Source organism: Lucilia cuprina, chromosome 2 (genome assembly GCF_022045245.1).
Source record: "Lucilia cuprina isolate Lc7/37 chromosome 2, ASM2204524v1, whole genome shotgun sequence".
NCBI classification, from domain to species: Eukaryota; Metazoa; Arthropoda; class Insecta; order Diptera; family Calliphoridae; genus Lucilia; species Lucilia cuprina.
Genome location: NC_060950.1, coordinates 38,987,931 through 39,006,001, shown reverse-complemented (window position 1 = coordinate 39,006,001; position 18,071 = coordinate 38,987,931). Strand labels below are relative to the sequence as shown.

General features: G+C 29.2%; 1 protein-coding gene across 1 annotated transcript; it reads left to right on the top strand.

Moving 5' to 3' along the window:
* The first annotated feature begins 2,840 nt into the window (after window positions 1-2,840).
* LOC111681431 (nuclear pore complex protein Nup154) lies at window positions 2,841-15,543 on the top strand. Its single transcript, XM_023443202.2, has 16 exons — window positions 2,841-3,104; window positions 3,167-3,326; window positions 8,488-8,564; window positions 8,636-8,792; window positions 8,891-9,195; window positions 9,262-9,434; window positions 9,500-10,220; window positions 10,331-10,661; window positions 11,106-11,354; window positions 11,420-11,581; window positions 11,643-12,043; window positions 12,240-12,385; window positions 12,505-13,012; window positions 13,290-13,756; window positions 13,894-14,016; window positions 14,093-15,543. The coding sequence occupies exons 1-16, from the start codon at window positions 3,000-3,002 to the stop codon at window positions 14,223-14,225; spliced, it is 4,218 nt and encodes a 1,405-aa protein (XP_023298970.2). The 5' UTR covers window positions 2,841-2,999; the 3' UTR covers window positions 14,226-15,543.
* Window positions 15,544-18,071: the final 2,528 nt, after the last annotated feature.

Sequence of the window (18,071 nt, the reverse complement as noted above, 5' to 3'; positions counted from 1 at the left end):
TCAAAGCTCGTCTGTGTGAAGAGAATAATTTTTTTTTAAACCGCTTCAGTTTCGCCTATATATACTATATGGTTTAAACCTTCCTTTTATTTAATTTTTTGTTATATGAGCAAAATCAAATATGTATTCTTAGTAACGGTATTTAATGGGTGTAGTAATTTAAACGTTAATTGTAATCATGATAAAAAAATTAGCAGGTACAGATGGCATTTATTAGCGTTATAACGCCGTTATGACAGTGTTGTCTAAACAATTGTTTAGACAACGTTGTCTTGATAAGAAACGTAATTTTATTGTAAAATTTGTTTATAATATTGTTTTTGGCAATTAAAATTGATTTTTAACATAAGTTTTAGTGAAATCAGGGTTTATTTACAAAATTTGCTTTTAATTTTAATTGTTTTTATAAAATTTTAAAATTATTTCAATAAAATTATCTGTGAGTTCAGCATTTTGTTACTTCTATGTATTAACAAAAACAAAAAACTGACAATTTTTCTTCCGACATTTTGCCAAGTGAAGTGACAAATATTTGCTAATATAGAGACGGGGTAAGGTATATCTTTTTGATGTCAGATCTAAGGACAGAGTAGGACCTTTACAATCTTGCCAAGAATAGGCGTACAATTTTTTAAAAATATGAAATTTTTGAATGTGACATGCATAGCTATTTACGAATACAGTTGTAATTCGCGTAAATTTAATACCATTATAATTAACTCATCTGGGTCAAATGCTCATTAAAAAATTGTTTATGCAAACTTTTTATGTTAATTTAAAATTTTTGCAAAATTTAATTTCCTTTTTCTTCAGACATCTATTGCGCCATACGATTTGCGAAAAAAATAATAGTGTCAAATTAAAGCTTTCTTTTTGTAAAATGCAAAAATCCGATGTGCATTAAAATACTTTAAGGATATACAATTTAACGATTTTTCTCGTTTTAAAACCGAGTATACAAATCTAGTAGAAAGTAAATCGAATTTAATTTTATTTTAATAAATTAAATAAATTTTCTACCGTTTTTCAATACAATTGTAGAGTACACAACAGGCCCAATGGAGGCCTTCGGATTACAGAACAGATATGAATGTGTCAATTTAGATAAAATTTTTAGATTTACGGCTAAAATAGGAAGTCTGCCTTTAGAGTTATAATAACTCTAATAATGTTTTCAAATTAAAAATGTTGAAATATTTTCAATCTATTTCTGATATTTTAAATTGATGTTGTTCTGGTTTTCATTATCCCTAACAAACTTATTATTTTACGGCTGAGGAGCACATTTGATAGTTTTGTAACATAAAATTTATTGAATATTTAGGTATTTACACTTATACCCCATTTACACATACACAAAATCTAGTACATAAGAGATTTCTAGCCAAATCTTTAGATTTCCCATACAAAACAAAATCTACTTTGTAACTAGATTTCGTTAAAATCTACTCAAAATCTAGTTGTTTTTAGTAATTCAACTCTGTTTTTTCCAAAATAATACTAAAAGATACGACGCTTCACAAGAAAAAAGAGAAAAAAGAAACAAAAAATTAAAATGTCAAAAAATTTTTATTAATTGAAAAACATGAATGAAAAGTTAATGTTATATTTAGAGTGTGTGCCAATCGGTAACAATTTACTTGAAAATGTAAATTTTTGATAGATATGAGATGAATAAAATTTTACTAGCTCATAGAGCTACATAAATTTTTGACAAATGAATAGAAAAATTTTAAAATCCCAAAGATAAAAAATTTTTAATTTTGGTTTATAATACATTTGTGATTGTATAAATTCATTTTAATAATAAAAAACTAACAAAAGAGTTTCCTTTATTAAAACAAATGTAGATTTTATTGTAAAATTGGTAAAAATTGTTAAAATTTCATGTAATCAAAAAATATTTGTAATAATATTTGATAATATTTTCCACCATAAGAAAATTTTATTTTACCGTAGAACTTTGTTACCGTTTGGCGCCATAAATATAATTTTTTTATTAAAAATAAAATTTTAATAAATATCTTATTTCTTCTTCTAATTTTTCAATTAAACACAATTTCAAGAATTATTAGCAAAAATGAAATCTTCCTTAATGTCAAAAAAGTAAGTATAAACGTAAAGTAAAGAGATTTTAAATGAAATCTAGTAGATTTCGGTCATGTGTAAATGGGGTATTAGCTCGAAATCTCATAAGCAATAGATTTCGTGTATGTGTAAATGGGATATTAATTTTATTAAATTAGTGTTCTGAAACCGATAAACTTTTAAAACCGAATTTGGTGTTCTGCAAATCGAATTGTTTTAAAAGTCACAAAAATAGAAAAATTAATTATTTAATTTATTAGAATAAAATTACGTTCGATTTACTCCAGACTATATTTATATACTCGGTTTTAAAACGAGAAAAATTATGTAAAATTCGCCTTTAAACGAGAAATTTTCTCGGATTCAGTTTACAGAACAGACATAACTATGTATGTTATATTATTTTGGCCAAATTGTTTTTTTTTGTTAATGAATAAATAAATAAAATATATTTTTAGTACACTACCGTTACCGCTAAAATACCATTACCAAAATATCCCTATATACTGATAACACTAAATCCACCGAAATAAGTCAAAATACCGATACCTTATCACCGTTTTATAGGTCTTCTACGCGTCAAGGCATTCTACGCTTTTGTACTTGCAACTTTCAACATAAATACATTGATTCTACTTTTTTGACAGACGCGTAGAATGCGAGAAAGCATAGAACGCATGGTGTGGACCTCCACCTTTAGCCGGCTAACAGTCGAGTTTAAGCCGTCGCCGCTGTTAATATTTGTCGGCGCAGGGCTCTGATCTTCTTGCTCTGTCAAAAACGCGCGTATCAAACAGAATTAAAGGAGGTATAGTAATTTTATTAATACAAGAATTACTTCTTTCGTACAATTTAAAGAAATAGTTAAGTAAAGTAATTAAGTTAAAAAATTGTCCTAATAAATCAACAAAATGAATATAACACAAATGAGTGGCCAACTCGACTTACTGGATGTAGCCGGAAGCATGTTGGAAAAGCATGATTCTAAAGATTTGTGTTCACCAGGACTTCTGGAGGTATATATTTTCTTTTTCTCTATTAAATCCAATTGAAAATTATAAAATTGTCTGTACCAAAGATGACCGGCATAAATCAACATGGAATGGCAACGGCAAGTGGTCTTAATGATTACGACTACCAGACACTGTCAAGTTTGTCCATGGGTCACAAGCAGCTAAACCAATTGCAAACCATCAATAAAATTCCTATACCTCCTGAAATTTTGGAGCATTTTAAACGTAAGTTTTTTATTAAGACTTTCATTGCAGTGATTTTAATCTCTCACATGTAATACTTTACAAAGTGTTCCAGTTGATTAGATTGTAGTGTTTTCGAATATGCACCTAGGTATCACAAAATTGTTAATCCTATTTTAGATAGCTATTTGTAATACTTTACAAGGGTTTTAAAAAAAATCATATTCGAGTAATATATTTTATTTAATATTAATAAAATATAGTCTTAATGATCAGAAGATATTTATGTACGTATAAAGATATTGTAATGTAATTTCAATAAATTACATTACATGTAACAAATTTCTTTTTGAGTACACAATAGTGGCCATCTCATTAAAAAGTATATTTCTCATTCAGCATAACTATGACAGCCCAATTTGTTCTCAATCCAAAATAGAGTTCATGTTTAAAACAAGAAAAAATAACCCCAACCCTTACGTATCCTCTACCATATTCAATGATATTCATAGTACATTGGATACAATATCCAGTGTTGGAAAGTCTTTGTACGGCTATACGGATCATATCAAAATTAAATAAACTGACCTTTTTAAATCTGTCCAAAATATATTTCGATTCCATCGCAAGGGGTGATTTCAAATTATCTTTGGGTAATTTTATTTTTTCCTTTAGGATCTTCAAAGTATTATATAAATAATACGTTATGGGGTCGGTAACAAACAGGATTTTTGCAGGTTGTGTGAGGACGAAGAGGAACTAGAGACAGTAGGGCATATTTTATGCCATTGTACCAAATTACAGAGTCTGAGACTGAAATGTCTAGGTAAAGGATTCCACGATGAACTAGGAGATGTAGCAGGGTGCAACCTAGGCAACATTATGGGCTTCATTAGGGGAATTTTTTGGATATTCAAATAACAGACAATTAAGGATTTCCCTTCTATTACCACTTCCTTTTTCTGTTATCATTTTGGAGGGGAAATCTCACTCTTCTCATCACTCTTCTCTTCTGTCTTCTTTTGTTTTCTCCTTGTTCTTTATTAAAGAGATTCACAATGGTCCTTTGGGTCTCCAAGTGGATGTATACATTAATATACAACCCTTTTAAACTAAACTAATACGTTTCTACTAACTTTCGAATTTAAATTAATCGTATTCATGAAAATCTTACTATTACTGTGGTATATTTTTCTTTTTAAGGGTACACGGAGCACACAAGTGTTATCCTGTGCATCAGTCAAAATAAATTCGCTTCAAAATTAAGTCCCGCAATTTCTCCCCAGTTCATCGTAGAACCTATTCCCTAGCCATTTCAGCCTGATACTCTGTATCCTAGCACATGCCAAATAATGTGCTCGACTTCTTCTACTTCCTCCTCATCCTCGCACATCCTGCAGTAGTCCTGTATACAATTATCCGATTTACATACAAATTTTCTTAATTAGCAGTGCCCAGTGTCGGTATCCATCTTGGATCCGTCAGTGAAGACTACACACTTCTCAAGCAGCCTACCGGATACAAGCCAATCATTCCTAGTTGGAAATTCTATTAAAGGTGTTTGAAGTCTAGAGTCGTAATGTCATAATTCGTAATTCCGCGAAGGGAATCAATAATGGAAAATTTGTTTTTTTAATCTTTCCACGGCGAGACACCAAGAACAACTTTCTTTTGCCAAAACTTTGGCAAAGTTGATCTAAGAGTAGTTATCGAGTAATGCGACCCAAATTATTTGAGTGTCCATCAAAATCTCCCGACTCAAGTCCCTTAGAGGTGCTGCTCGGCATTCTGAAGCGCTGGGTCGAAACTCGCAGTTTTAGAAAACATTGCAGCTTTCAAATGGCTTAAAATCCGCTTGGGATTAATTACGAACTACACTAGTAACTAATCTATTCCATGAAGGTGTTTGGAACTCAAAAGGACCAAAGATTTTCATAAGAAGATCAAAAAGTTGCTTAAGTTTCGAACAGCTGTTTATGGAGTTAATTCAGTTATTATTTTCTTGTAGCTCACAGCGATATGGAATTAAACTTTTGTTGTTGTTAGTATAATGTAGACACATAATGTTATTATTATTATCAATTATATAATTTTGAATAAATCAATTAAAATAGAAAATATAGCACTTTGTATACATTGCCAAAAAAGTTGCTTAGGTTTCGAACAATACTGTATATATATTATGGGAGCGAAATCATTTCAAATGATATATTTTTAGCTAGGAGTCACAAAAAATCGCCTTTCCTATTAATTATATAGATATTTTAATTTACTTGAAATTTATAGGTACATATTAACATTGATTGATAATATTGTTTCAAATATTTGAGATAATGCTAATTTTTTTCCTGTACATAATTAGGTAATCTAAAAATAGTTCGGCACCATTTTAGTTAAAAGCTTAATTTTAAGTATCATGTTTATTACTTTTAAATTATGTACAAATTGTATATGTTAATGAACCAGATCTTATAACTGCAACCGATTGCAGCTTTAAAAATGATATTGGTCTATTGTAAACTAATATTGCGTTTAAACTTTATTGAAAATCTTACCTGCGGCCACTTGCGACCTTTGGATTTATTATTTATTATTCCATTCATGTAATATAAAGCCTATGAGGCCAAAAATAACAATATTACAAGGTAAAAAAATATGCCTTAGAATATTCATCCATATTCTATATCAAAAAAATAAATTTCTAGATGAACGGGTAAAAACAAAAGAAAGAAATTGTAGTGTAATTCTTATTTAGAAAAGTATTAAATTCGAAATATGCATTGGATAGGTTTTTTGGTCGTCATATACATATTCCAAAATTTTTAAGTCATAATTAAATTGTTATTGTTTCATTAACGTAATGGTATTTCACACAGAAAATTATATTAAGTTTGCTAAAAGCGCGTGAAAATTCATAACATTCAAGCAATATTAAAATTCTATGATAAACAACAAAATTCCGCATACAAAAATATATTAAAAGTAAAGAGGCTTCAGAGACATGAAATAAAGACGTTCGTAACTTCATAAAGTCTTCCTGAATTTCTAATAACACAGATTTAATCAACCGATTGTTAATATCATCAGATCCGTATATGTAATTTGCGCAATAAACCAAAAATGCAAAAAGGAAAATTTATTCCATAAAGGGAGAAACGATAACGATTAGATATTGTCATGAATTTATATTCACTTAATTACTTTTATTAAAAAAATATTAGAAGCTTTTTTACTACTTTGTATATAGTTTTAAAAATTTGCGACAACATGTATTTTGATGCAGTGGACAATTTTCAATCCAAAAGTTGATTTTAAATATTTTGGTTGTTACGCCTTTTCGAATTTCATGTGACGATATGTATGTATCAGTGCAAACACTATGTCAAAAAGTACATAAATTCCATTTAAAAATATTTATGTAAAAAGTTGGCATGTCAGCCCAGTAATTAGGCCAATTTTTTTGGTGAATCAATTATCTCTAAAACTGTTTTTTTTCTAAATCGGTAAACTACAAGAGACCCAAAAACATGTTACTAAAAATGTTATACAAGCTTACCGCGTACTTTTCTACCCAAAGACTACACAGCCTGTCTGGCTTTGATTTTGGTTATGATAGTTAATTAGTTTAAAAGGAGGACGTAATACATCAAATCCGAAGAAATACACCTAGGCCTCAATCGGGACTGTTGTGCGCTAACTAAAATTAAATCATAGCTGTATAATTTCAATTACGATTATTAATCAATTAAATTATTTTTCAAAAATAATCGTAATGATTATTTAATTTTCTGGTATAAAAATTCTGATTATTAATTGATTACGATTAAAATTAATCTAAAAATAATCAGAATTAAATTAAATTAATGGAAATAATCAAAAATAATCAGAATTAATCAAATAATTAATTTGATTATTTTCAAGCATTAATTTTGATTATTTTTGATTAATTTAAATTTATTTGGTACAATTCTCTATCGTTTTACCTTACGTGTAATGAAAAACTGTTTTTCAAGTTACTCAGTATTCGATTATATGACTATTTTATTGAAAATAATATATTTATAAAGTTTATTTGGATTGAAAATTTGATCTCAGTAAAAGATATTAGAAAAAAATTACTGCAATCTTTTCGAAATGGGTCTCAAAAATACGTAGTTTTTAGCGGATTGCCGGAAAAATAATTAAATTTTTCTTAAAGCTTTTTTTTGGGAGGAAATTATACTAAATATATGAAAAATAATCAAAATTAATCCTTAAAAATAATCAACTAATTTTTTTATTAATTTTGATTTTTTTTTAATTATTTTCATTAATTCCAATTAATCCCTGATTATTTTTAGATTATTTTTAATCGTAATCAACAATTAATTAAAAAAATTGAAAATAATCGTTAATTAATCATTAATTTTACCTACTTAATAAAAATAATTTAATTAATAATGATTACGATTATTAATCATTATTTTACAGCTATGAATTAAATACATACAAAATTTTGATTAGTATAGAAAATGTTAATTGATTTAACATTTTTAAATGTTTTTATTTTTAACGTTAAATATCTAATATTATCATGTGAATAAATTTGAAAAACGAAAAAGTACAATTAGAAGAATGAAAAAGTACATAAATTTAGTCAAAATTATGTTACTAGGCTAAATATTTTAGAAAAAGTATCAAATTCGGGACTAAAAAACGTCTAGTCGTCTTATTTCATGTGATCATTGTCACATGTATATTATCTGCTGTAAGAGAATATTTCTGCTAGCATGTGTTGTGAGGCTTGAATAATTTGTGTAGGAAAATATTTTGGTATTAATATGTTAACGAGTTGTAGCGAAATATATTAAATACGAAATACATATATTGTTGACTATAAGCTGCAATATGCAATAGCCTGTAAGGGTAAATATTTTTAGTAAAAATATAAAAAAAAAAATTAAATGGAAGCAAAAAAAATTATGTATATAAAATACTTAAAAAAACTTATTTTAAACTATTTTAATAAAATGTTAATATTTAGCATGAAGATATTGGATATAAAGAAAAAACACAAGACGTTGGTGGACATCCATTTTGTGTAGTAGCCTTGATGAAATAATATGCAAGAATAGAATCCTATATTTTTTTTATTTTTGTATTTTATATTTCATTTATACCTTAATTGAACTTTATCGAGATTTACATTTTATTTATATTTTAGATATCAAATGTCACTGTATGATGGGTCTTTTTCCGGAGATTGGTAGAGCATGGTTAACTATTGATTCAGAAATATATGTATGTTAAAAAAATATTTTAAAATGTGTACTTTATAATTTTGTATATTATATGTATATTTTTTATTTCAGATTTGGACATATGAACAGTCTCGTGATGTTGCATATTACGATGGATTAAGTCATCTAATTATAAGTGTTGGTTTGGTCAAACCAAAACCTGGAGTTTTTATCAATGATGTTAAATATCTCTTAATACTTACTACACCAATTGAAATAATTGTTTTAGGTAATGTGTCAATTAATCACTTTTAGTCAGATTTTATTAAGTTAACATTTTATATACATATTTTGTTGAATATAAATGTAAAAAACTTACTTTTATAGGCGTTACCTTTGGAGACACAACGAAAACTATATCTTCACCAACACGAAACATTCAGAGCACGGCAACTTTTGAAGAAATGCAGTTGATGAACAAACCAATCTTCATATTGAGCACAGATAACGTTTCGATAAACGTTGTTATGGGAAGTGATAATGGTAGAATTTTTTTGGGTGGACGCGATGGTTGCCTTTACGAAATATCTTATCAAGCAGAGTCAAGTTGGTTCGGAAAACGATGTAAAAAAGTAAATCATTCGCAGGGCATCGTTTCATACATTGTTCCAAGTTTCTTAAAAGTATTTTCGGTAAATATATTTCCTATACCTATGTTGTTAGTTTTTAATATCATGTTTCTTTTGGTACTTTACTAGGAAAATGATCCAATTGTTCGTTTGGCAATAGATAGTAGCCGTCAATTGCTATATGTCTTGACCGAAAAAGGTTCAATAGAGGCATGGGAAATGGGACAGGATTGTAGCACTATGCGTCGGATAGCTAAGGTAACGCAGAATGAAATTTCTCAATGTGCTGGAAACATAATAAAGTAAGTCTTTTTAATATATCGTTTGTTATGCATCAAGCCACTATTTATACTTTTCTACATTTAAGAACCGTAGATCCAGCAGTGTTTAAGAATATTAAATCAATATGCCCATTATCTGCGGATGATTGTCAAAATCTTCATTTATTAGCAATAACTCAATGTGGCGTTCGTTTATTTTTTGCAACCAATCCGCTAGTAGGATTCCAAAATTCTAATATTCATCAAAGTCCTCTTAACCAAACACAGATGTCGATGAATCAACACTCCCCTACAAAACCAACACCTGTAGGTAACGCGACGGGCCCATTGCCGAGTCAAACTTCTCCACATAGTTCAGCAACTGAACAAAGAAGGCAACAAGGTTTATATCTTTTACATGTGAGGCTACCGCCCGGATATACTCCTAATACCACCATTAATAAGCCGAAACAAGTTCATTCTGCCCATTATAATGAAGGCACCTTACTGATGGTTTCAACGCCCCAACAAGATCAGGATATTTTGTGGTCTATAAGTTCAGCACCTTTTCCACATCGTCCCTATTTAACTGAATCGACAACGGTTATTCCGTTAGATGGTATTGTCTGGAGTTTAGCAGAGATGCCCGATCGGTGTAAAGCACAACTACAATCAATACTTCGAAAAGCGCAAAAGCCTAAAAAAGTAGTTTTATTAACTAATCAAGGAGCACACATTATTTCACTTTTAAAACCTGTGGATATTTTGCAACAACTACTTATAGCCTGCCATGGACCCCATCATGATGCAGTCAAAGCATTCTTCCAGGTAAAACAAAAGATTTATTTCGTTATTTACTAAGGAAATAATAGTTTATTACCCTAATAAATCATGTCAGTGTTGATATTGTATTTAACATAAATTCTACTAATCTTCAGGCCCAAGGTGATCGTGAAGCTTGTGCTACAGCTTTGCTTTTAACATGTTCCGAACAATATCGTGGAACCGATTTAGCAATGTGGGCGGCGCAGGCGTTTTTGTTATATGGTGGAGAGCCAACATTTTCTAATCAAATGCAAATAATGGCAGGTTTGCAAGGACAGCGTCCATACCTTAATAATTCTATGGGCATGGACCAACGCAACACACCACAGATGTTTATATCTACACCAATGCCAAACACTGGAAGCGGTGGCTTAGGAAATCGTACACTTCAAAATACACCAATACAAAGCCCCATACAACATACGCAGTATCCCCTAAGTCCAAGTATGTATTAAACTAGATAACGTAGTTAAACCGTGTTAAAATCTACATTTTCATGAATTGTATACAATTTTTTTCCAAAAATAGATTTTCTCTAACAAGAGCCACTTTTAATGAGCCACAAAGAACAAATATAAAAATAGTAAAATTATATATAAAATATTTTTTTTTTTACAATTTCTCAAAAACTCATAAATTTGTACATAAAAAATTCATTAAAAAAGATGTACTTTCTAGTATCATTCAAAGTACATCCCATATTCTTTTGATTTTGATTATGAAATATTATATATGAATTCATATTTAAAGTTTCTAAATTAAGAAAAGTTTTAAAATGCATCCCACAATGGTGAAGGACATACAATTATAAAATATATTGTTTTTTTTTTTTTTTAGATGGAATTTTATTAAATATTTTGTTTTTATATTTACTTTATTTTACTTTAGTTTACAATCAAAATTCATTCATTGGATCTGGTATTGCACCAGTTAACGATATGAATACCATTATTTATTCTTCCAAACATGATGGTCTTTATATATATGTCGCGCGTCTATTACGACCTATATGGAAAATTCGTTGTGTGGATGAGAATCTAAATAGTAAATTAACTCAGGCGGATTGTACATTTATTCTTGAAGATTTGTATGCGCTTAAAAATTTCTTGGATGCAAACTCCGTTAATGATTTATCATGTAAGATTAATACTTGTTAAATATGTGTTGATAGAGATTTCAGTTAAACTTACAACATTTTTAAGGTACAATGAGAGCTTTTAATAATCAAAGCACACTCTCAAATGGATATGGACTTTTGATGCAAAATAACACAAATATGCATACAAATGACCCACAAATGAATGCTGCAGAACAAGCTCAAACTGAAGAAAAGCGTTCATTGACTGCATTGAATTATTTTATAAGTAATGTTTTCAGACTGATATAAGATAATGTTTACTAAGTGTTTTTTTTTTTCATTATTAGAGCATACTTGTGAAGTTATAGCATTGTGGAAAATTTTATGCGAACATCAATTCCAAGTTTTAGCCAGCCAATTATTAAAAGAGCAACAATCAGTTCTATTATCGTGCACTTTTCGCGATTTAATTTTATCTCGTTCTGAGTCGTGTGCGCTTTTGATTGTAGCCTTAATAAATTCTTATTTAAAGGATAACGCATCAGTTAGCACAATATCTTCAAAACTCCGTGACGAATGTCCCAATTTATACCGTCATGAGGATGCTGTCTCATTTAAGGCCACGGAAATATTGATGAATTCTAAAAATTGTACCAATCTTGAAGAAAAACAGGACAAGTTAAGAACAGCACTACAACTATGCAAAGATGCAGCTCCGAATTTACCTTTACAAAATATTTGTCAGCAGGTAATTTGGCACTTACGAAAAGATTTTTTTATTTATCTCGAAACATTCGTATTCGAAATTTGATAGTCTCTCTTTAACTGAAAAAAAGTCTAATATCACATAATTTATTTCTGTGTCCTCGTTTTTTTTTTCTATTATTATCTTTCTATTTAAGGTATAACATTTATTTAATTATGCTTAATTTGACTTTTTTTAGTTTGTACTGAGTGGCTTTTTTGAAGGTGTTATAGAGTTGACATCTACATGTGCATTTAAAATTGATCCTGAAGAATTTGGTATACACTTTTACCAAAGCGACGAACCAGAAGAGGATCGTGAAGGATATGCTGCATATGCTGCACGGTAATAAATACATAACATTTTTTATATATTTTTTCGAAACCAAAATTTGGTTCATTAAGAAAATGTATAATAAAAACTAATGAAATTATTTATATATATGACCCATTTTCATTTTCAAGCCTAAATTGTTATAAGGAAGTAAAACTGATGATGGATCATGTATACCAATCCGTTTGCAATGCCAATGCAAACCAAGAGTTTTCTCAGCAAATATGCAATAAACAAGAGTTGAGTGTCAATGCCCAGATTATGAAAATTGTTGGTATATCTGTACAAATAAAAGATCCGATTTTACATGTCTGTGCTTATGAATGGTTAATGGCGCACGATATGCTTTCTGAGCTACTATCATTAACAGAGCAGACTCTGGGCGAATTTCTACGAAGAAATGTTGTACGAAATCCAGATAATTTAAATTTGATCGATTTATTATGGAAGTATTATGAGAAAAATGGTCATCATGCACAGGCTGCACGTATTTTAGATAATTTAGCATCTACTCAGAGTGATGGTATTCCGCTAATACAAAGAATTGAGTATTTGGCTAGAGCAGTAATGTGCATGCGAAACGATGGAGTTGGTTATTCAATAACAAATGGCGTCCTACTCAAGGAACTAGAGGATAAGGTTATTTATATTATATAATAATAGTAATATATATATATATATATATATATATATATATATATATATATATATATATATATATATATATATATATATATATATATATATATAATATATATATATATATATATATATATATATATATATATATATAATATATATATATATTATATATATATATATATAATATATATATTATATAATATATATATATATTATAATATATATATATATATATATATATCTCACAGAATACATATATATCTTACAATTTCAGCTAGAAATCGCTCGTGTTCAAAAAACTGTCTTAGATGCTGTCTCAGCTTTAGCACTAACTAATAACGATGCTAATAAAGCTGTTGAAAATTTAAACAAAATTTTATATGATATTACACAATTGTACGAGAATTTTGCGGATCCATTTGATTTGTGGGAGTGCAAATTAACTATTCTTAACTGTTCGCATCATAACGATCCTTTGCTAATTGAATCTGTATGGGGTCAAATCATAAATAAATCAGTCGAAGGTACAGGCTCAATGCAAGAAAGAAGTACGCGATTGTTTTCAAAAATTGAAACACTTTTCAAGGAATTTGGGGAATCGGGCCACTGCTTTCCACTTGCTTTCATTATAAGAGAACTAGAAATAAAGGCATGTCAGTTGCGTTTATCTGAAGGTATTGTACCAGATAAATTAGTCGCCATGAATATCGATGTGGAGTTACTTATGGAATATTATTCGAGGTGAGTTTTATACACTTTAACATCTAATATAGTTTGTACTCAGCAATGTGAGCGAGCAAGCAAACGATAAAAAACAAAAGCCATTGAACAATTTCTGAACTTATGTTTAAAAGATTTAAAAAATATTTTTAATTCAGGATGATTTCAATTAATGAACGCATATGGGCAAATGAAGGCAACGAGTGGCATTTAGTTCAATCTTCTATAAGAGTGGTTACTCTTTTGGCAAATAATGCCCATGCAATATGGTCCAGATCAAAGTAAGTAATAATATCTAAATTTAACAGATTGTGAATATGTAATGTTGTTTTTCATTTTATTTAACATTAAAAATAGACGTCGAATAATTGGAAAAGCTCAAGATATGGTATCGGTATGTTTAAATTTGTGCTATCAGAAACCTGGAACTGAAAGAATGCAACAATCTTTAAAGGAATTGCAATGTCGCCTTCAAAGGAGCTTAACATAAGTTGCAAAGTAAATTATTATATTAATAAGATTTAGTTTTTAAAATCTTCTATTTTTATATTAACAACCGTTTGTTGATAGGGATTCTATATATTTTTTGTTTTTAATACAAATAAATAATTGCAACATTTAAAAAATAAAAAAGTCAAACTTATTATTTGCCATGCATTTAATTTTTTCATAATATACATAAACTACGTGTACTTTAGTTATACTTTGTTCCGTAAAGGCCTTTAAAGGTGGAATAATCAAAAAATCATTCGTTGTTTAAACCAGCTTAAAATCAAATTTCAGTTTTCCAGTAATGTTTTATGTTGTTAATAATGTAATAATAATAACATTCTAATATTTATGTTGCCTCTAATTCAAAGAAATATGCCTAGGCCTCCATAGAGTCTATTATTCGCTCCTTTAGGTTTATGTTATGAAGGGTGTTTAAACGATTATTTGCGATATTTTCCCTTTAATTGTAACTTCTAATGATTTACTACTTTTAGAGCGGGTTTTTGGGTTGGTGATCAAATGCCAATTAATAATCAGATTAGTTAATTTAAAAATAAATTAAATTAAATTTAGTCTGATGTTTATTTCATTTGATGTTTCTGAGTATAAGAGTAAAATTCGACGTGTTGCTATACAAAACTACAGAAAACGTCACTATTTGTTATCAAAACGATGCATATTTTATAAAAAAGATGAAGACAATTGTAATTTAAAACAAAACAATATAATATATAGTCCCCATAAATTATACTTATCAATAAATGAAACATTTTAATGTTTATTTTCAAAAAATTGTATAATTTTTTTTTGCATCAGCTGTTTACACTTTTGAATTTCTTGTTCAAGTTTAAACCATGTTAAACTTGAACAAGAAATTTAAATGTAAATTTAAAATGGTGGAGACCATATAATACTTCGGATTTGTAATTTGTTCGGGGCTCCAACTTCCTGTCGGGGGGCTCTCTCCCAACCAACGTGGGATGACCTGGCAATTTCAGTTTTTTAATACTAGCCAACAAACTTTGGGAGTCAAAAAGAACTATTATTTATTTAACGACTAAAACGTTAACTGTATTTTATTTATTTATTTATTCAGTAATATAAAGCCACTTTGGCCAAAATAACAATATTACATAGTAAAATATACGCCTTAAAAATATTATAAAGGTTGATATATGCTTAATATATATTTATTAATTTGTTACATATATTTATTCATTCAGGCTCCCCAGCCAGTAAAATTGAAAATATAAACAAATACACATAAGGTCCCATTCAGAAGCAATTAATGATTAATACTATTTAATAAATGTAAAGAAATAAAAATATTTATACAATTTATAAGAGTCATAAAATAGCTTATAACTATATAATTAACAACGTATAAATGTATAATTAATGGGTAAGCAAAGCTATTGATACCATCGTTTATTTATATGGTAAATAAAATAAAACACAAGTACATATAACTCAAGTAAGTACTTATATTGAGATTGCTCCATTACACATCAGATATGCAGGACTCAGTCTGAACAACAATGACGTTATCCTGTACTAAAAAAATTTAATTTTTACATTTATTTTTAAAAAGAAAACCAACATGAGAGCGTATAAAAACTTTACTCCAGGGTAAATTCAATCAATATTTCCTAGTAAGTAGAGAGAAATATATATGCATATGTATATATAGTAGAAAAATAAATGAAAATTAAATAGAGAAATAAAATGGTATGATAATATTTAAAATTATTTTAATTAATAATAATGTTGGCAAATATGTATATAGTATAAATCAATAAAATAACTAAAATAATTATCAATACCAAAGAAATAGAAAACATATACATCATTTCATTTGCCCCAGTGAATAACAAATTTCAGCAGATCATTTCAATTTTCATATCAATAAAAGCTTTTGTCAGAGTCATATGTCATTAATTACTATTTTAAATATTGCGAATAAAATTATAACTGACAGATCGACACAGTTCAGGAAGTAGTGCCAGAAAAGTACTGCATGAGTTTTAAACGAAATACATTATTGGAATGAGAAAAAATACGCAACGGGTAAGGTAGAACATTCCACAACCGCGCAATACGGACCAAAAACGACCTTCCCAAAACAGATGAAGATATTCTCGGTATACAGATTTGCGGATTTTTTGTGGCTCGAGAGAACCGAAAGGATCTACGTAGAGAAATAGGCAAATTAAACTTAACAATGTTATAAAAAAGCAATAAACTTTTTTACAAAATTAACAAAATTCATACCTAGGAAAAGGTTAACAAAGGAAGAAATATGCTCATAATAATGTGCTCAAATACCTTCGATAACGATTGCAGAATAGAGATGGGCCTTAAATCATCCAAACCGTGAATTACCTTCGTCTTCGGGATTGGAAGAACTCGAGCAATTTTCCAACAAGATGGAAAAACAGATGTGGTTAGAATTTGGTTTAATAGATCAAGAATATAACTAGATACATGGGGAAAGATCCACTTGATAATTTTAATAAGAATATTGTCGATACCAGATACCAGCGTCAAACACCTAAAGTTCATTCACACAACGAAACGAATTAGTATCATTCCAACTGAAATTAATATTAATTTCAGTTGGAATATCACCGTTACCTATACCAACAAAATAATCATTAATTAGATTTACATCACAATCGAAAATTGCACAATCATCCTGAACACCAGCACCTTTAAGAATACGCCACATCCCCCTAGTATCTAATCCAGAGAAAAGCCTTGAAAAATATTTCCTTTTCATTTTTCGAATTCTTGGCTCTGTTACGATACTTACAGTAGATTTTCCAATTAGTCGCAGAACGGGAGGACTTATAAGAACCATAAGCAAGTCTACTGAGAGATTTAGCATAGGCTATATCCTTACAATCAAACCAACTATTATTATCTTTGTTACTAATTCTCTTCCTAACAATAGGTACAGATTCAAAAAGAGAAGAAAGGCGAGAACATTTATCGTCTACAGATTCACCAAAATAGCTAGAATTACTGAAATCTAACAAAAGAGATAGAATACCTTCCCAATCGATAGAATTAAAGTCTCTATACTCAATATATTGCTCAGATCGCCGATCCACAGAAATCTTAAATGAAGCAAAAATAAGAGCATGGTGCGAAATTAGCTCACATTGTAACAGGTCAGAAAAACTATCATCGAAGGATTACTCACTAACCAGAAATCAATCAGAGACGTAGATCCATGTGCTACATCAAAATGCGATGGTTTAGAATTATGAAGAACTGACAAATTATTCCTTTAACAAAGTGCTCGAAAATGCATCGACTTGCTAACATCAAACATATTGCAACGACAATAACATTAACATATTTTAAGAATAACCCAAAATGAAAGTTTTCAAAGGAAAGTATGTCACCCGTACAACACCAAATAATATTTTAGAGCCATTGTAGTCCATTTCTATAAAAAGGGCTTATCAAAGTTCCAATTCAGAGATCTGAAATACCACTTTATACTTCAATCTTTAGATATAGAAATCGCTACACCTGCTCCTCCAACCAGTAAGCAAAACTTCAATATTAATAATAATGCACCAGTAGGGGGATAGCAGCAACAGCAAGAACAGCTTTACTTAACAGTAGCAATAGTACACAATGAACTCCAGTGCCAAGTATTTTAACAATTCCTGTAGGATGACAGCAGCAGTAAATCCACACTAACACCATAAGCAGAACACCACTCACAGACCACAAATATGGCAGCAGGTGCACTACTCCAACAGTCGCAGAAACCACCACCACACGTAACACACAAAAATGGCGGCAACAAGACACACTCCACTTAACCACA

Bases quoted from the DNA above. Each gene is read 5' to 3' on its own strand.
- LOC111681431 (XM_023443202.2), top strand. From the start codon at position 3,000: ATGAATATAACACAAATGAGTGGCCAACTCGACTTACTGGATGTAGCC. The intron at 11,582-11,642 runs GTAATGTTTTCA...TTTCATTATTAG, and splicing joins TGCATTGAATTATTTTATAA to AGCATACTTGTGAAGTTATA. The intron at 14,017-14,092 runs GTAAGTAATAAT...CATTAAAAATAG, and splicing joins GCAATATGGTCCAGATCAAA to ACGTCGAATAATTGGAAAAG.